The sequence below is a fragment of the Syngnathus floridae genome, chromosome 3 (assembly GCF_059516105.1).
Source record: "Syngnathus floridae isolate MCC-2025c chromosome 3, RoL_Sflo_1.0, whole genome shotgun sequence".
Classification (NCBI taxonomy): domain Eukaryota; kingdom Metazoa; phylum Chordata; class Actinopteri; order Syngnathiformes; family Syngnathidae; genus Syngnathus; species Syngnathus floridae.
This window is the reverse complement of record NC_142415.1, coordinates 7980705-8002285: the sequence shown is the minus strand read 5'-3', so window position 1 is coordinate 8002285 and position 21581 is coordinate 7980705. Positions and strand designations below refer to the sequence as shown.

Genomic DNA, 21581 nt, shown 5'->3' with positions numbered 1-21581 from the left:
GTTTCGACAAATTTTGTGGTTGATGGAATCGAGTAGGTTGACTTTCTTCCCCCCAGCACGAGTGTGCTTGTAAAAATTTCAACTGGTCGCGCAGCATAAGGGCATCTTTTAATGCTCCTACTTGTACATACAGCAAAGGCGTTCCAACTCTGAGTCCATCTTGTCAAACTACACACACAAGGTGGAATGCGCATCGGGTTAAATCGTTCCTACATCAACCAAATAAATAAACATCCAAGTATGGTTTTGTTCTTTGCCACTTGGACGGCCAGCAAACTTAACTAGCACTATTTGCTTGTACAAGGGTTTCTGTTTCAAAATATTTTTTAATCTACTTTTGGCGCAACTTTAGAATGCAAAACAGCAGTGTTGTGCATAACACTTAATGAAGGAAGGGTCCGCCATACACTACAAATGTATATATATTGTATTGTATAGCCTAAGGCGGTTGCTTTGGGTGAAAGGCTGAGTGAGCGGGGAGATAAGCTGCCCGAGTGGTTTGCTTCATTAGGAAACAAAATATAAGCTTTCTGGTCCATTAGGACTGACTTTAGATGCAAAAGCACGGAAAGACGACGACTCACCTCATCAACAATGCATTGCAGTAACTGAAGAGGCTGAAAGAGGAGATGAATTTCACGTTAGTTGATAGGGATTTTCAGGGCAATATGGAAAGCCGTGTTGTGATTCGTCTTTGCAAATAAATCAAATGCAGGAAAGTCAGACAAAGCCACCCTTAGTTCCTATATTATATATTTTTTCGCAACAATACCAGCATTTTGAGCTTGAACAAATGTTTTACTGCAACTCCTGTGAAATGTGAGAACATGAGACCAGACTAAGAGTTTGCAAAGAGAAATAGAACTTACCATTAGTGATCCTTGGTTTTTCTGGATCTGTAACACAAACAAGAGATACGGCAATATGTAATTAGCATATCATAATCAAGACGATCCACTTGGACACATTATGATCACTAGGAGAAAATTATTGCTTTCCTGGTGGCAATTTGTGGGTATGCGTAACACCATTTACATAATGAAAACACACAATTGTTAATGGCCTTGCTCTCATTTGGGAGAATGGGCATAAAAGATCCACTAATGTGAATTCTCAGAGTACCATTTTATTCTTGCCCTGCAGGTTATCTCGAGGTACTGAGATGTACAATAATTGCTACAATCGGCATGACCAGATGTCAAAGTAAGCAAGCACCAAGTTCCAATCTATAACACAGTGGAACTTGAAGTCGATTCAAGATGCTAGTCTCCGATTTGTCTGGAATCAGAGTATATTTTTGCCAAAAGGAATAATGGAAAAAAAAATACACAGAGTAGCGAGTTGACCATAAAAAAAACAACAAAAAAAAACGCCGAATTAATTCTTAAGAGTCAAGTCAGAGTGCACAAAAGATTCTCAATATGGACGCTCAATGTTGTTGTGACTTTCGGTTTGTCCCATTAGTGGTCACCACAGTGAGTCACTCACATGATTTGTTCGGTGCAATTTTCACGCCAAATGGCCATCCTGAAACAACTTGGTCTTATTTTCTCAACCCAGGCTTCATTATTTAAATACTGTATCTTTATATCACTCAGTGAAAGATGTAATAGAATGCCTAACAGAAAATAGTCATTGATATTTTTACAGGTTGCAAAGGGGTTATGAACAAGTGGATTTTTACTTTCACAAGACATTGTGAGATCCTGTGCGAAGAGTTGTACAATATCTGTTCCAGCTCTGCATTTTCGTGAAAAACTCAAATTGGGCCACAGCTCATATCGATATCAAATACGGACACCCCTACTTGCCATGAATAGTGAAAACCCACAAATAATTGAGCGCCCACAAAAGGGGTTAGTCATTACATACATATGCCACAAGATGGCAGCAAAGCAATTAAAACGGAGCGTATCATGAACCATCGTCGACATACAATTAACATATAACAACTCATTTTTCTGCAATTTTACTCAACAATAACTGTTGGGGAATTTGCGAGATGAAAAGACGACTATTGATAACTGCATCTGGAGGAACGCAAAACAAAACGTTCACTTTCATCTTTTGGCTTTCGCAAAGGAACGCCAAAAAACAGGACATGTCAAACAGACGACACCATAAATTAATGAAACCCTAGAACAGCAAGATTCCACAAGACAGCTCGAAAGTCTTTTATTGATTGGCTTGAGCACACACCAGTGAGAATTTACAGTAAATACCTGAGGATCAGTTCCACAAAAACCTTTCTAGGAAAAAAGTTTAGATTTTGTTCTACCAATTGATGGCTGTTCCAACATCAAGGCTCTCCTAATGTGTGTCTAATCTAATCACGTTTCGTAAAAAAAAATGCTCATAATGCAACTTTTTTGACAGTATATTCCAGCACTTATTGATTCACTCAATTAAATACAGGTTCCCCCACACTGTAAATATCAAGAGACTCTTAAACTGCCTCCATATCCACTTTTGCCTGATTCAGACACATTAAAGGCAACAATGTAAAAGTAATTTGCCCTGAAATAATTACTTGGACCAAATTGCATACTGCTTCAGAGGTTGAAATTGTATTGTGGAACACAAACCAATTCAAGCATAAACAAGCACTTATTTTTGTACGGGGAAGCCTAACCACATATCAATATTGATCTTCTGCATATCTTTCTTGACATGGAGTTTGCTTATCGTTTGAATTTGAACATAAACGTTAAGTTGATCTAAAACAGGACATTTTGCATTTTTGTCACGCTCAAATGTTTCAGACATTTCCTCACGTCCCTGTGTACTCTGTTTGTACACAGTCTTGTCTTCCATACGAGCTTTCATACACACTACAGCATTATGGGACTATGATGAATTAAGACCTTGCTCTGGATAGCTGGAGCAAGTCAAAGCGTTCACAAACACGGCCTTGTGTTTTGCAGTAAAACAGCAAAATGAAAAATAAAAATCCCATTTAGCATACAAACAGACATGTCAGTCGGAATCAAATGTGCTGTTGGCACATCAGATCGAGTTTCTTCAAATACTTTTGGGCCATTGGAGAAAGACCTCAATTAACTCCTGACAAAGATCTTTGATCATGACAAACAAGTATTCACACATTACGATCTACTATACGGCGACCTTGAGTGTCTTGAAAGGCGCCTTATAAATAAAATGTATAATGATTATTATTATTACTGTGAGCACAATAACATGCATCATGTTATCTTTCACTAGACTGCAATACAGACTAAAAAAAAAAATTCAATTCTCAGTCTGTATTAAAATGCTTTCTGAGAAAGTGTAGTGGTGCCGGATTTATAAACAGCTGTCCCAACGTCTGTAAAAATGACAGCTTAGGCCTGAGGACTTTGGCTATAGCTGTGCCTTGCTAGATCCAAGTCCTCTTGCCAGACCACTCGGCAACAGCCTGCAGGTGATCGGTCAGCAGTACCATATGGAGGCTGAGAAAAATTAAGAGATTAAAAGCTGCATGACACTAAGACACTAAGACTTTTGGGGCTTTTACGTATTGCTTCACTTAAAAAAAAAAAAAAAAAAAAAAGACCAAGAACCAGATATGACAAGGTCCACACCATGGCTTTACAGTTAATAATAATAATGATAATTATAACAACTCATCTATTATTTATTATATATTGCTTTATAATAAACAATAACAACTCATCTATATGTCTATTTATTATAAAGCACTTTAAAAACATGTTTACAAAGTGAATTGAAGAAGCATGCATTTACAATTTAAATGGACAACAGCTATCATACGACCTACTGTGTAAAAATGAGTAAAGAACCAAGACATTGCAGAAGAACCCAACAACAGGGTGGGTCCTTCCTTCCTTCCTTCCTTCCTTCCTTCCTTCCTTCCTTCCTTCCTTCCTTCCTTCCTTCCTTCCTTCCTTCCTTCCTTCCTTCCTTCCTTCCTTCCTTCCTTCCTTCCCTCCCTTTCTTGCCTACCTCCTTCCTTCTCAAAAGTCTCAAAATTGTGGTGATGTATTGTTGTCTGCGTGGCTCAGTGAGAAGCCTTGCAGAAGCAGGTGTAGGCAAATGAGTGATTTTTGATTCACCGGAGACAAGTGAGAGAAAATGGGCACAAGAATTATTTTGGAGTCAAACAGTGTATGATTAATATTAATATAACATAATAAAATATATATGAATATTTAGAAAAGCAAAAGCAAAGGTGAGAGGAAATGAGCACAAGATTCTTTTGGGAGTCATAAATATTATAACATAATAAAATATATATATGAATATTGAGAAAAGCAAAAGCACTCAATACAGGAAAAAAAAAAACGTCTTCCAAAATCTGCGTGACCTTGGGTGCCTTGAAAAGCCCTGAAAGTACGTAAACTCAAAGCATAGCTGAAACACTGCACTGTAGATAGAAACCACAGGCTCTCATTTCGTGCATAGGCCCAAGATGGAAGCTGAGGTAACCAGAATCAGATTGCTCAACTAGAGATTAGTGAGATAAACCCATTTGAAGGGCTAATTAAGACTTGATGAGATTGGGAAGTCACTTCTGTGGTCGGCAATTACATCTGAGCAGGACTTAAGGTAATGCAATGAGAGAAAATGCTGCACTCAAGTAAAAGATAGCGTGCATCAATTTAAGAAAAAAAAAAAAGGCAATAAACAACAACCCAAAACTAAAGAACAATCTAGTTGACACAAACCTCTTCATCCTGGCTTTCAAGAGGACATCTAATGAAACCTCGGAATCCTTTATTATTGGCTTTCAAGAGGACATCTACTGAAACCTTGGAATCCTTTATTATTCCCTTGAAAAGTGACTAACAAAGTCAGTTTCATGCATTGTATATACAGAGTTTTGTTTAAGATTAGTTTGACTGTCTTTGTATAATTTAGTACATTACCTGAAGACCATAAAAGCACAGTCAGGTAAGTCGATCATTTTAATATTAAATCTTTCTCTATTGAAGGATTTCAAACAACTGAATGTATGTGTGGATTAATAACAGTGTGCTTGTATTATGCTTGGAAGTATCAGAAACTCTACCTTTGTGGTATAAATACTGCACAATTACTTCTTAAAATACAAACTTTATCACAAGGACATGGAATTTAATATAAATACACATTAAAACAGCGTTTATGTATTTTTATATATTTCATAACATACCGTGTATTATTCATGTATTTTTATTTATTTTGTACCTTTTTGACTAGAAATTAAAAATTAAATTAAAAACTTACCTGTGGATAGGGAAACATTCCGAGGGCCAGCTGTGTGGAAATGAGTACAAAATGTAAGTGAATATATTTTAGTATTCAAGAGAAACCCCCCCTTGACCATGAACAGAATAAATGGGAAGGAGATCATGGATGGTTGGTTGGATGTTTGAACTGAAATTTTGGAATTGACATATGAATTCGATGCACAATTTCTTCACGGGCCACCTAAAATGATTTGGCGGGCCGTATCTGGCCCCCGGGCCTTGACTTTGACACGTGTTGTAGGGGGATTTGTGACGGGTGTCACAACATTTGGCAAATTACATGTTCAAAACGGGTTTTATTGATTGAAACATGATCATGATGGAGGAAGCTCAATCTAAATCGATTAGGCATGCAAGTCATTTCATGTCGCTCAATGCCTCGTGAAGATGCATTGAATAAAAGGAGACAGGTAAAACGGGGTTAAACAATCACAGAGAGTTCATGTCGATAATTTTGACTTGGCTCATTTTGTGTGAGCTGTCTTATTGTTTCACTTTTAATGATATTAAACAATATTGACACAAAAAGCTGAGGCAGAAGAGCAAATCATTTGTTCTACTGTAGCCAGAAACAGATTGAAAATCGATAGCCTGAGTGGGCAGGCAAGTGACAGGAGTGGGATACTAAAATTTAAATTATATTTGAAAACACATTGTCAATCAGGCACTTTAGCAAGACCCTCGGGAACAATGAACACTGCTTCACTGCATCATCATCAGCTCTCACAAGACACACGCATGCACAAACAACACACACACACACACACACACACACACACACACACACACACACACACACACACACCTATGAATCTAATCTCATAAAATCTGACAATTTATCATCATACCTCCATGAAAGAGATTCCAACACTCCAGACATCTGCATGGATACCGTACTGTTCCCCGGATATCCGTTCTGGCTGTGTAAGAAAAAAAAATCTGTCATGGACATGGTTTCTCAGTCAGACAAAAGCCATGATAGCTTATGTCCACTTACCGCCATGTATGCATTTGTTCCCACATATGTTTTGGCAATTGAATTCACCAACTGTAAAGAGTAAAAGAGATACTGAATGAAATACCTTATTGCTGTTATCCTTTTAGAACACAGAGCAGTAAACAGTGTTATTTTGTAGGTATATGATGTTGGAACCTTCATTTGAGGTTAAAAAAGCAGTTTCAAGAGTTTTTTTGTCTATTAAAAAATATATATAAATATTCAGGTTTGGTGTTCAGATAAATGTCCCAAATACTGCCATTACAAACACACATTGCAACATTCTCCAAAGGCACATACTGAGAAGAAACACACAGACACAAACATGCACACAATGACAAGGGTATTGTCAGTCACCCACGCTTTCACTACCTCTTTTGAATGCATATCAATGAGGCTTCGCAGTTGTGGATGTGGTCATGATTATAACGAGATATTTTTGTAGGGTGTACAGTAGAACAATGGCATGGTAATGTGAACGCATGAGAAAGACCCTTGGGAAAGCACTGGTTGTAAAATGAATGCATTGATTGACAACTTGACCAAAGGCACAAAGAACTGCACACAGTATAAAAGTGTATCTTCCCTCTCTTCCAACCATCAACCTCCCTAACATTCAACAAATGAGTTTACCTGAGTGCTGACACCGAAGTCGCATAGCTTGACTTGTCCTCGGGTGTTCACCAGCATATTGGAGGGCTTGACATCTGCAGAAACAAACTGCATGATACAACTGCAACATCAGCAATCTGACACTGATCTTTATCAACTTGGATCCTTTTACTAACACAAAGCCGAAACCAAGGTTCACTCACCTCTGTGAAGAATCTTTAAGCTCCACAGATATGTTAGGCCTTTCACAACCTGCCCAGAAAAAAAAAAAAGATCCTAATTAAGAAATTTCAACGTCATTCAACTTCACACTTCACTTTTCAAATAATCAAATAATAAATTGCAATAGTGTATTAATTTTGTCAGCTATTCTATGAAATGCTTGTAAGTACAAGCTCATAAGTGGGATTGTTTTGATCTGTAGTCTCATCTCAAGTGAGTCCCTTTTGTAGACGGGGAATGTCATTAATTGGCCATGATGACAAGAGGACTTGTCATTCAGGCAGTCGATGAAAATAAGTCAATGATTCAAGACAAAATGGCAGAAAAAAAGTTTTTCATTTGTGTGTAGACCTTGCGATTACCATTCTTTCATTAGTCAAACTTTTGGCTCTGTAAACCTTGAATTAGTTACTACCCAAGTGCAGATACTGAGAATTAATTGAGCTGAATAGCGTCTCTCCTGAATGCCATTAAAAAGTGCAGTTAGTACAACAGCACAGAGTGGGAAAAGTACACTTGTAAAAAGTAATGCAACAACCAGCAGTGGGAGCTTTTTCTGAAGCTTTTTGACCATCCATAAAGTAAAAAAAAAAGTGTCTTTGGTCAAGGAGCCTAAAGTGGTGTGAATGATGTTTAGAGCTTTACTTCGACCCTCTTAGATGCCTTTCACATGATAATTAAAGGTGATGGTAAACAGAAGGGAAAGTCGTAAATTACTGATTTAACACAGACTTAATAGATGTCATTGATTAAAGACAAAGTTTGAGGAGGGAGACAGAGTAGAGGATGAGCGACCAGAAAATGGTAATGATTTTTCAAAGAAGACATTCACATCACTTCAAGGCCATTACTATTAAAGGTTAAGGTACTGTATAATGGAGAATTAAAAGAAAAAAAAAAAGAAGAGTTGATCCTTCAGGCACATAGCCTGTGGTCAGGACTGCACTACATCAAGGCTAATTAATCTTTTCACACGTGTTTTCTTCTAATCTGCTTTTATCAAACAAATTTCATGTCTTGAATCCCCATTTATCTTGAACATTTGGTAAAAAAAAATTGTGAGTCGGTCACCCCTTTCTATTCAAAAAGTCTTAGCTCAGTAAATGCCAAGAACAACATAAGAAGTTGACTACGATAAAAACATTCAGTGCCAAGGTCGCGTTATGCCGTTAGATGCATTTTCTTTCCATCAAGAGGGATTGATGCCCTGGCCCTTTAAATTTTGATCACTTTGAGGAGTGGTAATTCTAAATCGCCATCAAAAGGTAGCGGTGCACCATTTCAGGTTGGAAATCTCCTCTGTTGGCCAACTGTTTCCATATTGTGTTCTATAACTTACTGCCACAGCAATCCTTCCCAAGACATGCTCTGGAATCCTTTTATACACGTCAAGAGAACCACCTGTATTGGAAAAACAGTTGTTTCATTTATCCCAAAACAATCACTTGATTATATTTAATTGATAACTAATTATGGAAACCTGGCTTTTTAATGTTTGCCATACAAATGCCGTAGTTGTGTCTCTGGACTGCCCAGACATTAAGTGTGAAAGCATAATATATCTATCTCCTTTAAGAGAATAAGCTTTTTACATTGACAAATGTAAGATGCACTTTGAACAGAATCACACTGCATGCAAACAAAATATTTTCAGAATTTTCAACAATTAGTTTTTGATCACCCTTATGTGTCATCATCCACAACGAATCAAAGGTAATTTACTGAAAGGTCATTTACTGCTTATTAAAAACAGTGGAAAATGAATAAATATCTGACTGGGTTACAAATTTCCCCCAAAAATCACTCACAATCGTGTATTCAGTATATAGAAAGTTATTGTATTGCTTAAAAATCCAGTTTTTTTTCCATCTGGAAAATTAAAAATTGCCTATTTTTAAATAGAAATAAAAGACTCAGGGAATTAAAAAAAACTATCTGCTTTTTGAAGAGGGGAAAATATTACCTATTAAGGTTTAAAACAAATGCCAAGCTGTTAGACATACTTTGTTGACAGTTTGGCAAAAGTGTGAAACTGGGGATTCAATGCATTAACAGAGTTGACACACAACTACTAACACATCTCACACTGATTGAAACGGGACTGCGTGCGCGCAGACACCCACACAGAACACAAACAAACACACACACACACACACACACACACACACACACATACACACACACACACACTTCAAATTCCACTCAAGTCAGATTTATTACACCCTTGTAGCTTTTAGCACACTGGCATGCTAAGCAGCTCACAACACCGTGACATTCTTTTGATCAGCAGATGTGTAAATGGATACATGGGAGAGACATGGAGGACAGGTCAGAGCAACACCAGTCGCTGATGTCACAGAAAAACTCACCATCCATAAATTCTGTACATATGGATATCCTGTTCTCCACAAAAAAAGCACTGAAGAAAGTGATGATGTAGGGTGAGTCACACTGCAATAAAAAAAAAAAAAGAATAATTGCAGAATATAAAAGCAGTACTTCAAATTACTCAAATTATTAGAAGACCTAAATTAAATAAAAAAAATGATGTCGGTTTTCCAAGCCAAGTTTTTTTTGGGTCTGGAGATGTTTCTATCTTTTATATATGCATTACTAATAAAAATATCAGACCGGTTTGATTGTTTCCCAGATTAGCCTAGTATTTACGAGAACATTTTCCAAAGAGGTTGCTCTTCATTATAACAATTTGTATCTAATGTATCATGAGGGTGGAATGAAGGCTGTTTTGGCTGATAAAAAGCACAGAATAGTCCAATGCCTTGCGAAAGGAATGAAAACACTAGACATTGGGAAAAAAATCTCATACTGTAAAAGGACCCATGTCATGCTAAAACAACATTTTTTTTTTTTTAGCTTTTAGGCATGTTTTAATGCTAAGTGATGTTTTCTTTCATTCCCTCATCTTGAAGCAATCCTACTCATTGCTCCTCTCTAAGGAGCAGCCCCACCAGATCTAAGAAAATGATCGGTTCTCAGTGTGTGACGTCACAAAGTGAGACGCCACCCCATTACCCCTCTTGCATTTAAACACATGCCCGGTTACTCAGAGTAGCTGTCCCTGCAATTTGAGTTGCCATATGGCTGTTTTGATTTTGTTGCATTAATCAAATTATAAAATGTTTCCACATACATCTTGCAGTGTATTCAAGTAGTCGCCATTGTTGTTTGGTGCATTAAATCATTATTTTCTATGTAGTTTTGACGCGTCCTACTTTGTGAGCGGTCACTGAATGCACCTTGAGTTTACAGACGAACACAAGTACAACGGAGGTGAGTTACATTTCAAGGACATTAAGTTATGTCCGGCTCAAAATCTAGCATAACAAAAACAAGACAAATTACCAATTGACCGTAAATGAGATTCATGTAGATTCTATTTTTAAATCTTTAAATTGTTTTCACGCTTGTTTTTTTCTTAATTTTCTTCAATTATATTATTATGGCTGCAGCATTACTGGAATTTTCCCATGTGGAACAGTTAAAGAAATATCTTAAACAAAAAACGTTCTAGATGTACCTATAATCTGGACATCAAATTGTTCAATAAAATGGATTACACAGAAACTGACCTTGTAGAGAATTTCTAACTCTGACATTATCTGCTTCTGTAGCTCCACAGTGATGTCAAGAGGAATCACCTATTAGAATAATGCAAAATAGAAATACCACAATTAAAGAGAGTATTTTCCACCCACACCCACCACATTTTAAATCAGTTCCCAGGTATCTTTTTTTTAAGATAAAGTCTTTGTCAAGGATCCCCAAGTATCAAACATAGTCAGGATTGATGAGGGAAAACATTTTACTTGATAAGTTATTTTTCCTCCGAGGTGGCCAATAGACAAACAAAAAGTAGGTATGACATGACACTGAGCTGTGTGCTTACGCCGATACTAATCTAACAGGGGCAAAACGTTGGAGCACTTCGCGTTTGTACATGGCACAAATAAAAACCCAAAGGATTCCTGCAAATTGTTCTACAGATGGTTTCCCACCTTTCCAGTTCCACTGCACAGACAAGACAATTAAACCCAAAAAAAATTTAAAATAAAAAATAAATTCAGTTCTGAACACACTGAATCAGTTCTAATTTCTTTGGCTGCACATGGATAATAAAACTCAGGTGGTCACTCTCACTATCGTGTTGAGGTAAATAAAAAAAAAATCCCTTCAGTAGTTACAATTACAAGTAAGTTTGTCAACCTTTTTTCTCCTCTAAAGATATCTTTGAATTGAACATGAACTGAAATGATGATTTATCATTTTCATTTACTCGTCCAATTTTCAGGTCATGAGCATCTTCAATTTTAAGCTACTTGACAAAGTCCACTGAAATGCTCATTTAACATTTTCCTTTACTCATTCAAATTTAAGATAGTGAGCATCTTCAATTTGAAGGTACTTGAAAAAGTCAATACTGAAAATAGTGTCAACCTCAAGAAAAAAAAATTATAAGGCATATGAATGACAGTAAGTCTCACCTTAACAGCTAAGACACGCTTGCCGAGTAGATGATACGCTCTAGAAGGACAAAAAAAAAAGAAGAAAACCACATAAAAACTGCATGTCACATATATGCTTGTGCTCTTCTTGTAAAGGAGCTTTAAAATAAGACAAGAGTGACAGTAAGACACAGCAAGGTCAAATTGGCTACACTGCAGCAATTGCAGACAGTCCCAAGGTTAGTATGTTGGCAAGAGAAGCACAGAAGCACAGCCCTATTATGATTTAATGATTAAAGTCCTCAATATCAGAATACAGGGTTAGTTACAGACTGCATGAATAGTTTACTAGTCACAATACTTAAAGACCTCTCACCACACATTTGTCAAGAATGCACATGGTCTAACAGGAGCCAAGTGACGAGAGATGGTCTGGGTCCAGATATCACATGGTTTACTTAAGCGTGTTACCTACCTGTAAACAGTGATCCAGACTAGTATCACATTGCTTCTTGGCTAGACACCTACAACTTGTGTGTGTTTGAATTCAAACAATTGCAAGTCAATAGGTGTCCTTTAGATGACTCATACACATGAATCAAAGTGGAATGGCTAAATATATGGACACAAAACTGACTTGAATGAACACACTGTTATTTCTTTTAGCCCCAAGAGTGTTTTTGAACTGTAGTGTCATGTTCTCCACGAAAGAGCAATTTCACAAAAGGCTGATGTCCTTGTTTTCCCGTTGATGTCTCAGTGTTGTTCTAAACAACAATCAATATCAGCTAAGCATGACTGCTGCCTCGTAATTAAAACGAGGATGTTAATTGAGGCTAGATCGCAGGGGTAGAAAAGTTAATGCTGAATGAGCAGGTTGTGGGAGCCTAAAAAGCTATCAAACAAACTACCTGGAGTCCGCCCATTATTCGAGCCTGAGTTACCAAGCATGTGGCTGAGTCGCTGTGTTCAAAATTTGTTCTAATTTTGCTTGAATCATGTCTTTAGAATGTTGATTGGTCTCTGAACAGACCAACCACATTATGACCACTTGCACTATATACTGCAATGGTTTCATTACAAGAGCTGTGCGAAATATTTTTTATTTACAGCAATAATCTTTATATTTGACTCACAATTTACGCTGTCAGGAGGATTTACGTTTAATGACGGCTACCATTGTGCTTGTAGTTGGCTGAGGTATAAAATTATCATAGCGAGAGATCTGGTTTGCCACAAAAGTAAAATAACCAAAATATGAAAGTCATGCTCTCATTATGTATGTATGCGTGTGTGTGTGTGTGTGTGTGTGTGTGTGTGTGTGTGTGTGCGTGTGCGTGTGTGCGCACACGTTTACATGTTTATTTTGCCTCCTCAATTACATTTTGGTTTTATGCAAGGACTTTGTCCGAAAACAAACAGGAAGCTTTGTTTTATTTGGAATAAAAAAATAAAAGTCTGTTAAAATGAAATGCATTAAGCTAAACGGAGAGTTTTCGCTTGAATTAGAGCTGACAGTAAATTAAACATTGCTTGGCGTGAAACAATTTGTTTGTCAAAACTGATACAAGAATAACTGTACGTATAAGGACGCTAGAATCACAATCTTAATTAAGAATGGTAACAGAGACACATTGTATTTTTAAAAGTGTGGGGGGTGTTATATAGATAAACATATTGTACAGCTTGGTTAAAGAAGACTGTCCTTGACCACCTCAGGCCTTAACGCTGCCGTTTGAGTTACAGTGACAAGCCTGTGACAGCGGGAGAGATGGGGACAAGGTTACATAGCAACCCCCATCACTTCCCCCTGATCCGACCCCAGTAAATGTGCCTCATTGTCTGGATCTTATTTACACTCTAGCTCCTGTGTAATAAAAGCTCCATCATGCAGTATTCATAGGCCCTCTCGCGATGTGTCTCAAGTAGGGGCTGTATGTTAGGAAGGCTGGCCTCCTGGATCAGGGCTAATGCAGTACTTGTACACTGCCACGTGCTTGACAGGCCACCGCTCTCTCTACCTGACAGCTATTATGGCCTCAGTTAAGACACAGAGGCCAAATCCTAAACACAAACAGAGATGCAACTACAATTTGTACTCAGAGATACTATAAGGGCCTTCAGAATTCTGCAAAGAATCTCCCTAGCAACACACGAGTTAAGAAATGCATGAACAACAAACAAGAAATTAACCTAATAGTTTGGAGTCTTGCCCATGGAATCTAATCAAAACTGTGACAAAAGTAAATAAATTGAGAAAATGTAGAGGCTTAAAGATAAGTGTCTAAGCGTAGATGTCTCCAATGTCACAGCCATGCTAATGCGCTGGATTTAATTGCACTTGCGTATTCAGATGAGGCAGATGAGATGGACTCCTGAAAGTGTGTGTTTAAAAATAAAAATGATAATAATAGGCTGACACTGATGGATGGCCAGGTCACGTCTTGTGGCTTTAGAGAGTTGAGATGTTGGTAACATCCAATTGAGTCAAAATGGCTTTGGGTCATAAATGGGTCAAAGGGTTAAAGGCTGTGGGGGCCTTTAGTGATGCTTTTACACTTGATAAGCACAACAAAAACAGGACCAGTGGATTGAGGCTGAAGAGCATAAATAGGCGACAGGAATAATCTTTTCAAGTATACATTTAATCAGAATTTAAAAAAGAAACGTTTTTTTGACTGAAATACAGTGACAATTTTTAAACTTTTTTTTTTAAATTCTTCCAATTGTATAACACAGGGGGTTTCCACTGGTTTTGTCCAAGGGACTACCATTATAACCAAGAAGCAACTCAACTCTGCTTTGGAGGAACATGATTTTATTTTGTATCGAAGGGGGACAGGCTATTTATTTGCATCTGTATGTATATTTTGAGAATCTCAGCAACATTTGACATACTGTATTTTCCGGACTATTAGGCGCAGTTTTTTTTTTTAATAGTTTGGCCAGGGGTGCGAATTATACTCAGGAGCGACTTGTGTGAAATTATTAACACAGTAGATCATTTCACATGTTATTTTCACACTAAACCGCTAGAGGGCGCTCTATGTCGGTGGAATAATTGGAACTGCAACTGACGATGAGTCTGACGTAAGAGGAAGTGCTGCATCTTCTACTTCCGGCGTTAGCGGAGCTGCTTAAAAGTGACACAGAAGATGAAGATTTCATTGGATTTAGTGAATTGCAGTGATACGAATGGTTTGGTGAACTTGTTATCATGTTATTTATGCTATAGTTATCTGAATAACTCTTACTATGTTATGTTAACATACCAGGCACGTTCTCAGTTTGTTGTTTGTGTCATGTAACGTTAGCATACCGTACAATTATTGAGCCTGTTGTTGCCTATATTCTATTTTTATTTTAAATTGCCTTTCAAGATGACATGTCTGTTCTTGGTGTTGGGTTTTATCAAATAAATTTTCCCCAAAAACGCAACTTATACTCAAGTGCGACTTGTACTCCGGAGAGACTTATACTTCGGAAAATACGGTCATTTGAATGGGTAAATAATTCACAAAATTAGCTGGAAAATCATTCAAGTCTAAATAATAAATACATTTGATTTTTAAATATGTTGCAATTATTTTCCATTTCCAATTTTGCGGCCCATCTGCAATAATGCCACAGACCACAAGAGGGTCACGGACCACCGTTTGACAATCCCTGGTATAATGTATTAATCTCCACGCAATAGCATTTCAACCTCAACTTTATTGATGTTGTTTTTGTATACGAAGTGCTTACAGTATGAAAATGCCTTGCTTCTACTATTAAGTACTTTTATAACAAAACAATGCACAACAGCAAAACAAGTGAGATATGTATTATTTTCTCCCCTCTTCTCTCAACCATAAAATTTTCAGCACCAAATCATATGGATTTTCTGCTGAGCTAAATTGACTGAGAAGTTGTTGGATTTGCAATATTGGCCTTCGCAAGTGTACTGTAACCATTTGTACCACTAAACATCAACATTCAGTTTGTCCTACAACTATGAGAGATTGGACTTTAATGAAACAATCTCAAAGCGATAAAAGAGTCAAATTTGTTTGGACTGAGACAAGAGAAAATAAATAGACAGCATTGTGGCCTTGCTCGATTGGAAATTTACTGGGTTTGCTGTGGATGTGAGAGAACACTCGGCTGAGTCAAGGTTAGTTGGAGCAGTAATCAATACTTCAATCTCAATAAAACCGCTCAATGTAGGTGGATTGATAGAGGGAGGAAATAAGGGAGGAGTGTAGGAAAGAGAGAAGCAACATTACTGTCATAACTTTAGCTGCTAAAAAATACATCCGTCTCACCAGTGAGGACAGAGCTACAGATCCTGGTTGTTAAATAAAGGCCAATTAAGTCAATCTCATTGCCTCAATCGCATGCATATTGGTTAACTCCACAACAAAATAAATAACTGACAAAATAGGATAGCTTGATTGAAGATAAAAAAAAAAAAAAACGGGGCAACCAAGCATGGTCAAAGAAGTCAGCTGCAGAGTGAAAGGTCCAAACTAGACAAGAAAATCCCCGACCGCCATCCCCAATTGTATCATGTCAGAGCATCAGCATGTATCTTTTCGGAGTAAATTCCCAACATTGTGCTTTGGACTTGTAGTATCAGTGCCATGTTGCATTAGCCAGGAAACACTTACTTGTAAACTGTGCCTCCATTTCCTTGTCCAAGCTGCTCTTGGTATTGGATATCTTGGGCATTTATCTGAAAGGTAACAAGAACAAGATATCTTAATACAGTAGGTACTGACGCCAGAATGAAATGGAAGAAACAACCAAAAAAAAATTGTTCACTGTTGTAATACTATTGTTAATTATGTTGTTCCATTATGTCAACAAAATGGAGACTATGGTCTTATCGGTTTACTTCTAAACCCATCGTCATTTGTCCACATATGCAGAGGAACTTAAAACAAAATAAACGAACCCATTGTTGTAACTTTGTTTGTGAACTGGGTAATCGCGAACTAAGTTTCCAATGTACAGAACATGTTACATACTACATGGTATGCAAAAGCCTTGAAGGTCTCTCTGGGACACAAAAAGCAAAGCATTCACTTAAATCAAAACACACTGACCTGTCCGGTTGTCAAGATTCTCTTCAACTCAGCAGATGATTTCTTTAAGCTGAATCACATTCAAAACAGTTGTATTGACACATGTTCTGCAATTTTCCTCTTTATTCCATCTTTCAAATGAACCTTTCCCTGAGCTTACCTGTTGTTAGCCATCGAGTCGGTGACAATGACACCATGCGTGCAGTCGTTGGCTGGATTAGGTCTAGTATTAACCTAATTTGAAAAGCAACAGAAGAAAATGGAGCAACAAACAGTTAATACAAAACTTGTGCATAACCTGGCCAAGTTTAGAGTTAAAGTGAATACATATTTTCGCTGGAACTCATAGAATTAAGTGGCAAAAGACAGTTAAGTGCAATGGTAGTAAAGTTAAATATATATATATATATATATATTTTACACATCACTTCAATCATTATTTCTATCTTGACAATAGGCCTCATGTCTTGTAAGTATTTTTATTCGGGGGGTTTTATACAGGCATTTCCACTGTTTTAAACGTTTGGAAATCACTGTCTGAATTAAAGGTCACCTACATGTTTGAAACTGAGAGGTACTTGGCGATTTAATTATTGACTTATGTGAGGAGCTACCAGTTTGATACACACCTCTGAAACAAAACATTTCCTCAAATCAACTTTAGTTGTTTTGATTGATTGATTGATTGATTGATTGATTGATTGATTGATTGATTGATTGATTGATTGATTGATTGATTGATATCTTTATTTCGAACACGTCCAAAACAAGAAAATTCGTAACAATTTATGATATTCATTTATGAGAAGGTACTGATCATGATATTGTTTTTCACAATAATCAGGAAACAAAAACTAGCCATAGGCTAAAATGAACTGTATCTCAGCCGCTATGGACATTTCGTAAAGATTACTTTCACAACACCCCTCCAAAATTACAAAGTCCCTCAAAAACACAATATCCTGTGGTGCATAATATTTTGAACAGGAGAATATAGATAATTGAGGGATGGGTCTATGAATAACTGTCTCTCTTCACTGTTTACATTATTTTGAGCTAAAAGCCCAAAGCAGTTCTCAAATGATGGTGCATTCAAGGACATACAGTAAATATCACATCAATAAGACTGAAGAACGATGGGAAAGTTAGGACATTCAAAATGTCATGCTTCACTAGGGACATTGTCCCTCAAATCTTTTCATGTGTATCCATGTTTACTCCAAAGACATGAAAGAAAAGACAAGAGACTACTCGGGGAATACTGAAAATGACTCTTTTAATTGAGGTCAAAAGGCGGGTGTGTTGGGTCCACTAAAGCGAAGGAATTTTCTCTTTAATTAGTGCCCAGGAAAATCTCATTTAAACAGCACACACGACTCTACTCAGTCAATTACTTTTATATTAACATGAGACAAAAGAGGTGAATGTTTTCCAAAGGTTTGGGGGAAAACATCCTCTTGTCATAACGGACCCTTGACCGTCGTAGTGCACTAGCCGGAGTCAAAGCGTCGCGGGAAATTCAACACATAAAGCCTGCAATAGCCCATGCATTCTAGGATGGGGGAGGGGTGATTTATTTTTCAAATGAAGATGTCTATAATATTGATCATTTTGATTGAGGACATGCTATCAATCAACCAGTTGCATTTCCATTCAATAGCAACATGTGCCCAACATGATTTTTAAGGGGTAGTGGAGTGCACTGACAGAAAAGTCCTACCAGAGCCCACTCCGTACAAATAAAAAAGTAGACATGAGTGAGACAGAAGGAAAGCCTTGACTGCAATTGACATTTCAATAAGTGGAACACGGTGTTACCAATCCATTCACTTCAATACCTCCTCCTCATTCTGTGTAAGGCAGCTGAAACAATTATTGAGATAGGTACCTTCAGGCCATGTATGTTCCGGATCCCCGGAGTCTTGCCGGCTGAAACAGTAATTGACTAGATTGAAGAACACATCACTGGGCCATTTACAAATGCATCACTTCAGTTTTATCAAGAAAAAATAGAAATGAAATGAGGGTGACTTGAAATTAGCTAAAGACAAGAAAGTGAGAGGGTTGCTGGCCTCTTGAGACGCCCCGGTGGCTTGGAGGAAGGGAAACAGTTCCGGGCATTGAAATGTACAAGAGAGAAGTGAGAGAAATATGGATATCAAAGCACTGTAGGACACAATACAATTCTTTGTCACTAAGCCCTTGGGGCTTGCTTGCTTGGATGTATGTATGAGCAAACATGCAGATAGATTGGAAAAGCATTCATACTGAAAACATGATGGAAACTATGGAGAGGCACAGTATACTTTTCCGCTTAGCTATGTCTTTGGGAGTTCTGACTCGGATCAGCTTGCATCAGTTGGTGCAAATACCGCATTTTTCGCACTATAAGGTGCACCTAAAAACCTCCAATTTTCTCAAAAGCCGACAGTGCGCCTTATAATCCGGTGCGCCGTATATATAGACCAATATTGAGCCACTACGGCAGGCGTGTCCAAATATATGGACTTATATATGGACAAAGTTTTAAAATAGGCCATTCATTGAGGGTGCGCCTTATAATCCGGTGCACCTTATATGTATATGGACAAAGTTTTAAAATGGGCCATTCATTGAAGGTGCACCTTATAATCCCGTGCGCCTTATAGTGCGGAAAATACGGTAATTTAACAATTATTTTTCATTTTTAAAGATGTAATTTCAAGAACCGTTTAGAATTTTGTTTGGAATGACTATTTCTAAATTCTAACAATGCACACCTTATCTATAAATGTAGCTATTTATCATAACAAGACTAGACTTTTTCTACATTACAAAGTATAGACAAAGTTGAGGTTAGCATTTTGGTTTGGCCTTCAGCAAGCCTTCAAATTTCTCATGTAGCTCCTTTTCGCAATTAATGGGCCACCCCGGGTTGAGAGGCTACATTGTTACCTCCAGCCACTTTCATCATTTTTACAAAACGCAGCCAGAGCTGAGGAGGTGTCTCATAGCGAACTCATCAATCATAAATATCTTCTTCAAATTCATGATGAATAGCAATTACTTCATACCTCGTGGAAATATCTGAAGAGGCTCTGGAAGCTGTCCATTCATGCGTTGTTCATTCATTGTACTGCAGTACTAAAGGTAAAAATAAAACTCATTGTTACAAGCTTTATCTTTCACCAAGAAGACTATCTCAAAGTGTGCTAAAATGACATGAACATGAAAAATACGGGTGACATTCGCTTCAGTGGATTCAAATAATGCAAAAATGCTCAATCGCCAGCCAATGAGTTTCCAAAATGTGCGCACGCTGTGTTGAAATCTGTTGTCGATGAGGACTAATGCCCCGTGGGCTTGTTGTGAAGGAGTGTAGTATTACCCTTTTCTCCTCCAGGTCAACAGCTCACCAAACACTCATATCCTACAGGACTAACACGTGTAGACACACACGGGAGCCTCTCAGACACTTGCCAAGCCATTGCAATAATTGATGTTTCAGTTAACCAAACCATCTGTTAAAGTGCGGGTGTATGTTTTTGTGAGTTTGTCTGCATGTGTGTGCATCTTCCTCCTTTTTTGGAGGAGCCTTCAAATCAACAACAATTAACACGATGACCTTGCCGCCGCTACGGTTGCTAAAACGTACAGATCGGTGGAGTTTTTACGTACAGGTGTTAATTGTATCTTTTCATTTACACTCCGGCATGAAGCCTCAAGTCATTACGCAAATATGTAAATGCCTTCTCTCATTGCGGGGGAGGGATGGAGGACGATGGGCCCGGCCGGCTTGGATAGAAATGGATCAGAATGGCTACCCAAGTGGCACAGCTGTTATTAAACGGCCTATTTATCACTGTCACATCCCTCCTCGCTTCTAGCTCTCCGCTGTTGCCCTCCGGCATTCTCACTCGTCCACTTCTGAACAATGGGCCTAATACCAAAAACATGTCGCACGTGTTGTGAGGGCGCTCTTCGCGTACCTTTAATTTTCCGCTCAGCTAGCTTATTGATTAAGCTGGCAATTACCGCCAAATCTGTGGAAGGTGTGTTATTAAAAGACATTCTCCATTGTTGGCCAATAACTAAACTGTGTCCAATCCCAAATACAATCGCTCAGCCTAAAGGGACAAGAGCAGGGAGAGGGTCTCATCATCATTAGCAGGCTGAGGGGCGATGGGAGCAGGAATGGTGGAATTAGAGCCATTACCTCCAGGGGGAGCTGATTGAGGAACAGATGAGGTCACATGTTTTTTTAGCACCTGACAGAGGCCAGTCTTTAACTTTGAACAGGGGCATCTGTCTTTCAAGGTGTCCAATAATGATTAGGGATGCCTGCAAGACTAGTGGGTCTCGCAGGAGCATGTAGCAATCAGTGTTTTCACTGATGGCCAGACTTTTCACAGTAAATGTCCTCTGCAGACTCATGTTAATTAACTGCTGAATTTGAGCATTCATTTTATTCAGCAATGAGAGGAAGGGAATTATTAAGTAGAGAAAAAAATAATATGGTGAGATAAAGATTAGCGATGCATACAAACAAACTGATAAACTGAAGTTTATGTCGAGGCATAAAATCAGCTGCCCACAATGAAATCAAATGAAATTAATGAATCCCAAAACAAATAGCAAGCAACTATGGCAAATCTCCAGGACTGACTCGAAAAAGACATGATGGGAATGCATGTAGTGTACATTCGACGTTTCGAGTGGTCAGCAGCTTTTCACAAACATGCTTGTCCCGATGGGACAAGGAAACCATTACGGAGGTGCTGTATTTGTTTGCGAAATATTTATTCTGCAAATGACTTGAATGTTGTGGACAAAGCAATGCTGGGATAGAGATTTTTAACGGTGAGTATAGCATTACACACTTTGGAATTAGATCTTCTGATCTAGTAACTTTTGTCAGCAGTATTGTCAAGAAACACCAGTAAGTCTGTTCAACTGCAGTTGTCGCCGTTATACATGTTTCCGCAGTGTG

General features: G+C 38.0%; 1 protein-coding gene across 2 annotated transcripts in view; it reads right to left on the bottom strand.

Moving 5' to 3' along the window:
* The window catches only part of map2k5 (mitogen-activated protein kinase kinase 5), a 34953-nt gene that overhangs the window by 11048 nt on the left and 2324 nt on the right, over nucleotides 1–21581 (bottom strand). For both annotated transcript variants that reach the window (XR_015857612.1, XM_088371557.1), the window contains exons 4-19: nucleotides 19666–19735; nucleotides 18501–18541; nucleotides 16773–16846; nucleotides 16634–16682; nucleotides 16196–16260; nucleotides 11583–11622; nucleotides 10671–10739; nucleotides 9450–9531; nucleotides 8420–8481; nucleotides 7062–7110; nucleotides 6880–6953; nucleotides 6247–6297; nucleotides 6098–6169; nucleotides 5227–5256; nucleotides 870–896; nucleotides 585–617 (exon numbers count right to left, since the gene is read on the bottom strand). Coding sequence is in view for 1 of the 2 variants with exons in the window: in XM_088371557.1 (XP_088227683.1) it covers nucleotides 585–617; nucleotides 870–896; nucleotides 5227–5256; nucleotides 6098–6169; nucleotides 6247–6297; nucleotides 6880–6953; nucleotides 7062–7110; nucleotides 8420–8481; nucleotides 9450–9531; nucleotides 10671–10739; nucleotides 11583–11622; nucleotides 16196–16260; nucleotides 16634–16682; nucleotides 16773–16846; nucleotides 18501–18541; nucleotides 19666–19735 (888 nt within the window). In the remaining variant the exon portion in view is untranslated. The remainder of the gene's footprint in view (nucleotides 1–584; nucleotides 618–869; nucleotides 897–5226; nucleotides 5257–6097; nucleotides 6170–6246; nucleotides 6298–6879; nucleotides 6954–7061; nucleotides 7111–8419; nucleotides 8482–9449; nucleotides 9532–10670; nucleotides 10740–11582; nucleotides 11623–16195; nucleotides 16261–16633; nucleotides 16683–16772; nucleotides 16847–18500; nucleotides 18542–19665; nucleotides 19736–21581) is intronic.